Genomic DNA, 10,113 nt, shown 5'->3' on the forward strand with positions numbered 1-10,113 from the left:
AAAAATATTGAATAATACTAAGATTGATTCTTTAACTTTCGCGTATAACCTTACGGCTTAATAAGAATTTATAGATGAAATACAAAGAGTTATGTTAAGCAGAATCATTTTATGTCAATTGTTCAAATACAAGGGTTAATTGAACAAAATTAGAAACACGAAAGGTAATTAATCAAATTTAAAAAAGAACAGGGATTAGAATGAACAATTGACATAAATACAGGGGTAAAATACATTGATAGAAGCATTTTCATGTTTCATGGAACTTCCTTGCAAGTTCTGCTGCAAATTCTGTAATATTCTTATCGGAGCTTCCGCCTTCATCTACTGCGGTTTTGGCTAGTTGCATCCATTTCTCAGAGTTCCTTCTTATCTTATTCCCTCTTTCACCTTCCATGACTTCCCTTATACACCCTTCTACCTCTTCTTTAGTGACAATCCCCTTTTCATTTGCCTTCACTCTAACGCCTACACGCCAAACATCGGCAATGCACTTTGCATTTGTTGGTTGATCAGTCCATTGTGGCATTGCCACCATGGGCACTCCTAAGCTCAACGCCTCGAGTGTTGAGTTCCATCCACAATGAGTCATGAAGCAACCAACAGACTTGTGAGCCAGAACCTCTAGCTGTGGGCTCCAGGTCACCATCAAACCCTTCTCTGATGACTCCTCCACAAAATTGCTTGGAAGTTTCTTTTTTTCCGATACTCTGACTACCCACAAGAAGTTGCAGTCACTCCTCCTTAGCCCCCAAGCAATTTCTGCCATTTGCTCCTCTCCCAGCGCAGCCATGCTTCCAAATGACACATAAACCACTGAGCCAGTTTCTTTTGAATCTAGCCACTCCATGCAGCCGTCCAGATTAGGTTTGAAGAGACTAGGACCGTACTCTTTGTCGTCCTCTAGCTGCCTATCCAAGTAAAATGAAGGAATCATTGGTCCTATTGGCTTTACTGACCTTTGACTATCCAACCAGTTTACCGCCTGATAGAAATCAGCAAGGCTTTTAGTGCAACAAAAGGTACAAGGAGCATATTTTGAAAATATGAACAAAGAACTAAGAATTTAAATAGGAATTTGAATTTAGAAAATATATTGAGGAGATCTTTAGTGGTACCTTTTCCTCCAGGGTGTTGAAAGTGTTGATAAAGATCCAATCAGCTTCCCTGAAATTCAAAAACTGACCCACCACATGGTTCAGTAGAAGGGAATATTCTGATTCTGATTCTGATTCTGAATCCATACCTTGCACGAATGATGGTAGATCGGTAATCTCCAGTGGTGAAAGTGCTGGCAAACGTGAAAGTGTTACCAGCAACTTCTCTGGTGGAATCTTTAGCTGCATCTCATGAACGTTGTAGTAGACATTGTCAACAGCACATGATTGTGTGAAGAGCGAAGCCCCAGTGAGGCCAAGCTGCCTAGCTGTGTCTAGAAGCCAAGGCAAGTGGGAGTCATACAGAAGGCAATTTATTGGATGCCCAGAAGAATTGTTTAGTTCTGCAACGAGTTCTGGCAATTTTCGTGTCACCGCAGCTCGGAATTGTTTTGAGTAGTCATCTGAGGAAAGCTTGCCTTCATAACTAACAAAATCTACGGTCACAACTTCGACCGAGCCAAGTCGGCGGGTATGCTTGAGCACCTTGCTCGAGAAGATCACTATTGTGACGCGGAGCCCTTTGGAGGCAAGGCGCTTGGAGAATTGCATCATTGGGTTAATGTGACCTTGAGCAGGAACGGGTATGGCCAGTACATGACTCTTACTCTGTATTTCTTGCTTCTCCATTAATTTCTCTAACCAAACCCCCTGTCTATTAGCCTTTCATTCTCCGGAGTAGAACTACTATATATATATATATATATATATATATATAAGCATGTTGTATCCAAATTGTAGGAGTGGACCTTAGTCCTGGTCAAACCACTTGGCAGACAAGGAAGGAACAAACGTGGTAACCAAGTTTCCAAAGCTTGGACGCTACTCTTTTTTTCTTTTTCTTTTTTTAATACTGCACTACATTTTTTTTAAGTCTAGGCGTCACTGTTGATAATGGGATGGGATTATTAAAAGGCATTAGATTTAAGTGAGTCAAGGAACTCCTGTATGAATCAAGATCGGAACAAAATTACCAAAAAATAATATTAAATATTTATTTAAACTTGGTATTGAAGTCTTAATATACATATTAACAATAAAAATAAATATATTTAAATTAAAATAAAGAAGAGATTACTAATATTTATAAGTTGAACTAAACAAACAACATATTGGAATTTATCTCCTCTCTGAAACTTTGAAATTCTTTCGAGTTTAATTTTAACTTTTTAATTAACTATTTTATAAATACTGTAAAAAATTTATTTTTTTAATATAAAATAAAGTTTTTCAAAGGATTTTGGGATTTATCAAAATATATAAACTAATTAATTATAGATTATATTGATGTTCTATGTTAAGAAGCATATATTAAAGTTTAAATTCTAACAAAATTTAATTTAACCTAAAAAATTAAAATTTATTTTTAATTTAATCTCAATTAATGTACCATTAACCATGTTTTTTAAACAAATTCCCAACATTATTATCCCCACTTTCACTTTTCACTTCCCCTTTCCTTTTTGACTATTTTTAATTAAGAACTAACATAATATACGTAGATTTCCACCAAGTGCTAACATCTGGACTCAATCTTGACACCTCATCTCTTACATATACATATATCACGTCTAGCTCTCTAGGTTGCTTTATTAAATCACCTGCTTTCACCCAATCCATCTTATTCAACAAGATTGATAATTAATATAAGCAGCTCATCTCATATGAAAATATTCTTCTTTGTAAAAGCTAGATTTCCAAGCAACACATTTATCTCACATAAACAACATGAATATGTTGCAATTTTTTTAGTTATTTTCTAGGAGCAAGCATGCAAGAAATTAATGATATAATTATCCTATTAAATTGTTATAAAAATACTTAACTGATGTTATCCTATTATAAAGTGACATTAAATTGTTTTTCTAGCAACTGAGAGCCATATGCTTTAATTGATGTTTTGATTAAGGACTTTGATTTTGCTGACTAATTTTCTAGGAGCAAGCATGCAAATTCTAGCCGCTCGTTCCTTCATATATTGTCTTCTACTATTTGCGTGATGGGACCTTGACTAGAAGGATTGTAGCTTGAAGTGTCCAGCATCTCCATTGACTTGGAAAATTCAAAATGAAGACTCCTACCGTCTTCTAGGCATCTTTAATTATTCGTATACAAGAACATCAAGTCAATCGAAGAGTACGGAATGCAAAAATTTTCTTAATTGGCAGGAAGCACTAATTTCTTCTCTTTGTTAATTTTTTTCTTAATTAGCAACTGAGAGCCATATAGCGCTGGCTCTCCCTTTCTTTGGTGGGAACTCTCCATGTAATTTCCTAATGCAATAATTCCTACATGTTTAGGCAGTCTATTACCCCAACTGGACAATTCGACCTGTGGATGCTGATGCTCAGAAGGTTGACTGCTTCTCCGTATATCCCTCATTCTTTTAGCATCCATGCTTATTATTGTTAGTGTATCTGCTGTAGTTAATCAGTTCGTTATATATATATATTTGATTAATAAATATAGTTTATAGATAAAGTTTTTAAGATAAAAATATTTAACAAAAAAAATTATAAAATTATTATAATTATTAGATTCATATTCATCAAATCATTGTTTCTAAATATTCATAATCAATATTTTGTTAAAATCAAACATTAATTAGAGTTATTAAAACTAATACATATTATATTATTTTCTTTATGATATGAAACAATTATTCTCATAAACTGAGATATAAAAAATATTTAGAACTAATATGTAGATACTTGTTAAATTAACATGTAGACCGAGCTGACCTCATGTGAATTTCATATGGTGATATTGCCGGTGTCTATGAAAAAACTCACATAACAGTTATATAAGTTATATTTAAACTTGATATCATAACTAAGATATCTTATATATAGAGTATTATATTTTGATCCTGCTACGTATTATTCTAATTAATGATAACAAATAGGTAAATACATATTGGGTATAACATAAATTATATGAAAATATTTAGATGTAAAGAAAAAGGAGGAAAAGTTACAAAAGAATAAAGATAAGACCAAAATAAATTGTATAAATAGGTCAAGTCTAGAGTGATAAATATTTCAAGTATAAAGAATAAAAAAATAATATTTTTTTTCAAAAAAAGTGTAAAGAAAAAAAACAAAACTAAAAAAAATTACAAAACAATGAAGATAAAAAAAAAATCCAATCCCCCTAATAGCTTAGAGTCCTGTTGTCGAGCAGGACTCAATTTAACACCGTTGGGTTTGGTTGCTTAATAGGACCCAACATTCTTCTAAATGAAGGTTGTGATATGCAGATTTTGTATTTTGATATTAAACCTCACAACATTCTTCTTGATGAAAAATTCACTCCAAAAATCTCAAATTTTAAACTTGCAAAATTGTGTCCAACTAATAATAGCATTGAGTCCCTTACTATGGCTAGAGAAATAATGGGATATATGGCTCCTAAGTTATTTTACAAAAGTATTGGAGGCATCTCTTACAAAACTGATGTCTATAGTTTTGGGATGTTATTGATGGAAATGATTGGAAGAAGGAAAAATCTGAATGCATTAATAGATTATTCAAGCCAAATATACTTCCTTTCATGGATTTAAGACTCGGTTAATGAAGGAAGGGATATACTTGAAGATCAAGTGACAGAACATGAAAAGAACACGATAAAAAAGATGACTACACTGGTATCATGGTGCATACATTTGAAGCCTATTAATCATCCCTTAATGCATAGAGTTGTACATATACTTGAAATAGATATTGAATCTCTACAAATGCCTCATAAGCCTTTTCTCATTCCGCAACAAACATCAAACGATGATAGGATCAATATAGGTAATCTAACAAGTTTAAGAGATTCGTTAAATGTTTGTAGCATTGATTTTTCATATCAATTTGATTGTTAATAAAAATACTCTTATATACTTGTTTATTTAAGTAATATGTTAATTTTGTATACCTTAACTATCTGAATTTTGATAATAGTTGTATTTGTTAAAACTTGCAATTAACTAGCTAACAAAGCATTCAATACACTATAGTCATGTATCTTTCTCAAATTAAAATATGAATTTCTAAAACTATTTAATGTTTGTTCTATTACAACATTGTTTCCTTTTATTTTATTTTATTTTATTAAAAATACTTATAGAATATCCAAAAATGATTTTTTTTGGAAGGCTTGTCTAATGGACATAAAATAAAACTTAATATAAAATTTAATATTTTTTATTTTTTATTTTTTTTCGTCTTGAACATAAGTATGCTTCACCAAACCTATGAATGGAGTCCAAAACAAACTGCATCAAATAATAAAAACCATAGTTGATAACTCATCAATATTTATCAAGGAAAGTCCAAGCCCATCCCAGTGTACATTGAAACATAAAAACACTAACCCACAGCCCCGTTACCTAGCCCATATCCCATCACATGCGGCCCAAGGTCCAAGCCGAACAATCCAAAAGAAGACCCACATTAGCCCATTGTCATACAAAACCCAGATCCACCTGGAGCTCAACTCTTTTACTGACCCTTATCCCTGAAGGCCTGTTTCTTTCTGTGTTTTGAAAATACTTTTAAAAAAATTTAAATTTTTTTTAATTTTTATTAACTTTAAATTAATATATTTTTAATATTTTCAAATCATTTTAATAAGTTAAAAATGATTTTTAAAAAATAAAAAAACATTATTAACATGCATTTCAACATGAAAAACTATTTAAAAAACAACAACAATCACACTTACACCTCTAAACAGGTTTAAACACAAATTAACACAGCAAGCAGAGGGGTGGAAGGAAAGAAAGAAGGGCAGAGAAACTACTGCAACTTGAAACAAACAGGCTGCAAACTAAGATCATCAACTAGATTTTGTGGGCCCGAGAATATCCATGTGTTGGTTGGTTTACTGAGGAAAAGTCCTCATAATTTTAATGCAAGCTTTCTACACAGAGAATTTTGATTTGAGGGAAGCTGGTTTCATCAGGATCAATCAAATTGGAACTTCTTCTAAACATCTCTTCAGAAAGAAATCAATTCCATTCTCTCGTTATTGTTCTTTTTATACAAACAAAAACACCCATAAGTGGAATGAATTCATGGGAGCAAGCTTAGGTGTTGAGAACAAAAGAAAGGGAAGTACCTGGAAAGATGATGGTACTGCTCTTGAAGAAAAGGAAAAATATTTGTTTCACCAATAAAATCCACAAGAGACCAGCAATAGCTGTTAATGCCAGCTTTCACCTTGGCTTTTTCTTCTTGTTTTTTTCAATCTCTCTTCTTATTTTTTTGCCTTCCTTCTCCCCCCCTTTTTTTGGTGGCTGGAAGTGGCCTAAATATCAATCCTTTTATGAAAGAAAACAATCACCGACTCCATAAAAACCGAATCCTTGAAAATTGCCCTGATTAATCTGTCATGGAAATTCGTCACCAGCCCTATATTTTTCACCAGCTTAAGTGCTAGTCACCAGCCCCTTTTGCTTGATTCGTTAAGGAGAGAATTGGGTGATGTGTTGGAAATTAACAACATGTGGTTTTCATTCGCGGGTGATCAATTAAAAGCTGTGATTGGGGCAAAACATGGGCAAAAAGTTAGTCTCCCCATATATGTTCGCAAACCCAGATTTTATGCTAATTTAATATGCAAGGTACCAATTTTAGTCGAAAGAAGAAAGTAGTCTGTTTTATGCCAACCTCGTGATTGTGTATTCAAGTAATCTTTAATTAAAATTGAGATTTGATCTAAAAAAAATAAAATAGATTTGATAGAATGAAAATTTATTTTAGAACATTATTATTATTAAAATAAAAATAAAATTACACTATAAAATTAGTTAATCTTTAATAAAGTAAATTTCATTTATTCAAAGAACCAAAAAAATATAATAATCTCTCTCATATGTAAAAATTAAAAAACTCAATTTAAAGTATTATTCATGAATGCCTCTCAAAATTTAAATTACATGCATTTAAATAATTTTAAAAAATTAAGGTTGAATTGATCCACTTATAAAAATTTACTTAAAACTTTTACGAATAAACTTATTAATTAAATGCAAACAAGCCATGTGTTATAATTAATACAAATAAAAATAAAACTCATAAATCATAAATATTTATCTATCCAATGATCCTAAAAATCAATATTATTAAATACAACCATTTTTTTTCTTGTGTAACTAGGATAAATAAAAAAATTATAAAAAAATATTTTTAAAACATTAATATATCATTATCATATTTAAAAATTATGTTGTAATTTATTAAAAATACTTATAAAATTAGAAAATTTTCAAAATAAGTTGTCACATTATAATAAAAAGGTTTTCATAAATAAAAAGTTCATAAATTAAAAAAAATCATTATATAGCTTGTTATGATTTATACCGTAAGTCTTAACAAAAACTAATTCATCTAAAAATTTATCTCAATATAAAAAATTATATTTAAAATTTTATAATAAAATTTTATTTTAATTCAATAGTTTAATATAGAATTATCTTTAATAATTTACCGTATCGAATCTGACCTTCCAACTCCTTCTCTATTGTTGTAAATCTTGTTTTTTTTTTATATAATAAAATAGCTTCTTCTGTGGATGTAGGTGGTTTGTCGAACCACATTAAATATTTTGTTAGTGTACTTGACTTTTTATGAATAAATATCAGAATATTACCGGTTGGAATCCCTTGCATTAAGTCCCGATCACCAGCCCCTTTTGATTGATTCGTCAAGGAGAGAATTGGGTGATGTGTAGGAAAATAACATGTGATTTTCATCCGCGGGTGATCACTTAAAAGCTGTGATCGGGGCAAAACATGGGCAAAAAGTCGGTCCTTCCATGTATGTTTGCGAACCTAGATTAATTTTATGCAGATTTGGAGGCAAAACGGACGTCGTGTTCTTTTGATGTTCAAGCCGTGTTCTTCTCCAATAAAGATTATCATAAAATTTATTTGGGTGCGGTGTGTAATTAAAAGTAACCAGAGGCATTGTCTTTTTTATTTTGAGGGAATGCGCATTCCCAAACACACCGCACCCACCCGTACGTGTAGGTCCAATTTACCCATTACCCATTATGCATGTCAAATGAGTATTAAGGTAGGTATGGGAGACAGAGAATACCCACCCGTACGTAGATATGACTCTTACGCAATCCTAGCTCCTACCATTAAATACCTCCCCACATTGCATCATTACACGATTTATTCTATCGTTAACCAGCTCTAACCGACTCTTAACAACTTCTAGCACGTGTCCAACCATCTTCCAGCTGCTCTTAATCTGCACTAACAGTGACCATAACAGCTGTAACAATACTCCCTGATCAGTATAATAGATTGGAAGCATGGGTCTCTTGCAATAATCGTCAAAAGGTGATTTCTAATCATCCTAATTTTGATCTCTTCCGGTCTTATTAGACAAAACAATTTATTCATAGATATAAATCTCTAGAGATGAAAGCGCTGTCACTTTGGCCATTTCCATGGTTTCATCTGCATATCTTGTGCAGATTCTATGTTCTTAGATATATTATAACAGAGAGATTGTCGATAACAGCAATCATATTCTTATCTCCTGTATCATATCTTCCATAGATCTTAAATAATTGATGAGAAAGCGACATGCTCCACAATCACTGTCACTAGTCAGCTGGCCCTCCAACTTGTTGTGTAAACCACTTTGCCTTTTCTTCATATATAGACAGACATGCATCAACTTGTTGGGGGATTAAAAAAAATTCTTCCTTGACTCTTTCAATGGATTGAAGTGCTTTGCTGACAGTTTCACCATCCACCTGCACTTCTGTTTCTTCGTAGACCTGCGAAGTCAAGATTCCGGAAGATCAATATCATCAACAGTTGCTAATTAATTTGGTTGAATAAAGAAATATCTGTTAGGCTGATTTACTTCCATATTAATTGTTGTTGGATTCTTTATCTGAATTTTAGAGTGGTTCTAACTTCTTAATCTGAATTGATGGAAACAATTTGATTTCGTAATTATTGTTAATACATTGGATATGTAATTACCAGTGTATTTATATACCCAAACCAAACCCTTCAACTCCATAACATTTGACAAAAATAAAAATAAAAAAACATTAATTCTCTGTGAATTACAAAGAAGTATAATTTCTGTAAGCAAACAATCATAGTTTATCTTTGACATTTCAAGCCACATGCAGAACTTGTTTAAGTTGTTATCAATCATGGGCCCTACAATTATTTTCATCAGTCTATTATTTGTTGTTGTTTTTCTTCAAGCTTGTGGAACGGGGTGTTCCTCCAACTTGTAGTTTAAGCTACCATGCTTTTTTCTGCATAGACTTGGGAAGTCATTTGTTCGAACAATTGATTTTCCGACAAGTCCCTTAATCTCATCATCCACTAGCACTTGTTTTTCTTCTTCGTAGATTCCCAATTATCCACTTCATCAATCTCTATCCCGTCAAAATGAATTTGGGGCAAGAAAACAATATCATTCAACAAATTAGAAACTGTAAATTGTAAAACCCAACCAATAAAATGGCAGTATTTCTTCTCCCAGCTCCCTGGATATGGAAGGTTATTCGTATCTTATGCTTGAAAAATATTCATTTTGTTTTATTATACATAAGTATCAATTTTTTTTATTTATTACTATATTTTTTACTTGTTTTGAAAAAAAGTTAATAAAACCTAAGTATTCATTCTTTTATATTAGAAAAAAAAAAGTTTCATCCGTAATAAAACAAGTTGAATAGATAAATTAATAATTTTTTATATGTATTTATTGATATAAATAATTCTTAATTTATTTAATTAAATACATATTTAGATGAGTTGATTTGTGAGATTATAAACGTTTACAAGGACATATGAATCCTCAAGTTATTTTTTTTTAACATAATAGAAAAAAGAACAATATTATACTTGCTACATAAAAATATTATTTCTTTTCAATCTTTGTATAATATTTTTTTAAAAAAATGAAAAAATTACAAAAAAAAT

General features: G+C 31.5%; 1 protein-coding gene across 2 annotated transcripts; it reads right to left on the reverse strand.

Moving 5' to 3' along the window:
- LOC105141930 (UDP-glycosyltransferase 74E1-like) lies at positions 1-1,873 on the reverse strand. 2 transcript variants are annotated; one of them, XM_011049326.1, is made up of 3 exons: positions 1,119-1,873; positions 234-985; positions 1-102 (listed from the first exon to the last, which is right to left on the reverse strand). In XM_011049326.1, exons 1-2 carry the CDS (start codon positions 1,785-1,787, stop codon positions 251-253), a joined length of 1,404 nt encoding a protein of 467 aa, XP_011047628.1. In that variant the 5' UTR covers positions 1,788-1,873; the 3' UTR covers positions 1-102; positions 234-250. The 2 variants fall into 2 exon arrangements, with proteins under 2 accessions (XP_011047628.1, XP_011047629.1); XM_011049327.1 differs by lacking the exon at positions 1-102 and having other exon boundaries at positions 315-442; positions 522-985.
- Between the last annotated feature and the right edge of the window lie 8,240 nt (positions 1,874-10,113).

Source organism: Populus euphratica, unplaced genomic scaffold, assembly GCF_000495115.2.
Source record: "Populus euphratica unplaced genomic scaffold, PopEup_1.0 scaffold197.1, whole genome shotgun sequence".
Lineage (NCBI taxonomy): Eukaryota > Viridiplantae > Streptophyta > Magnoliopsida > Malpighiales > Salicaceae > Populus > Populus euphratica.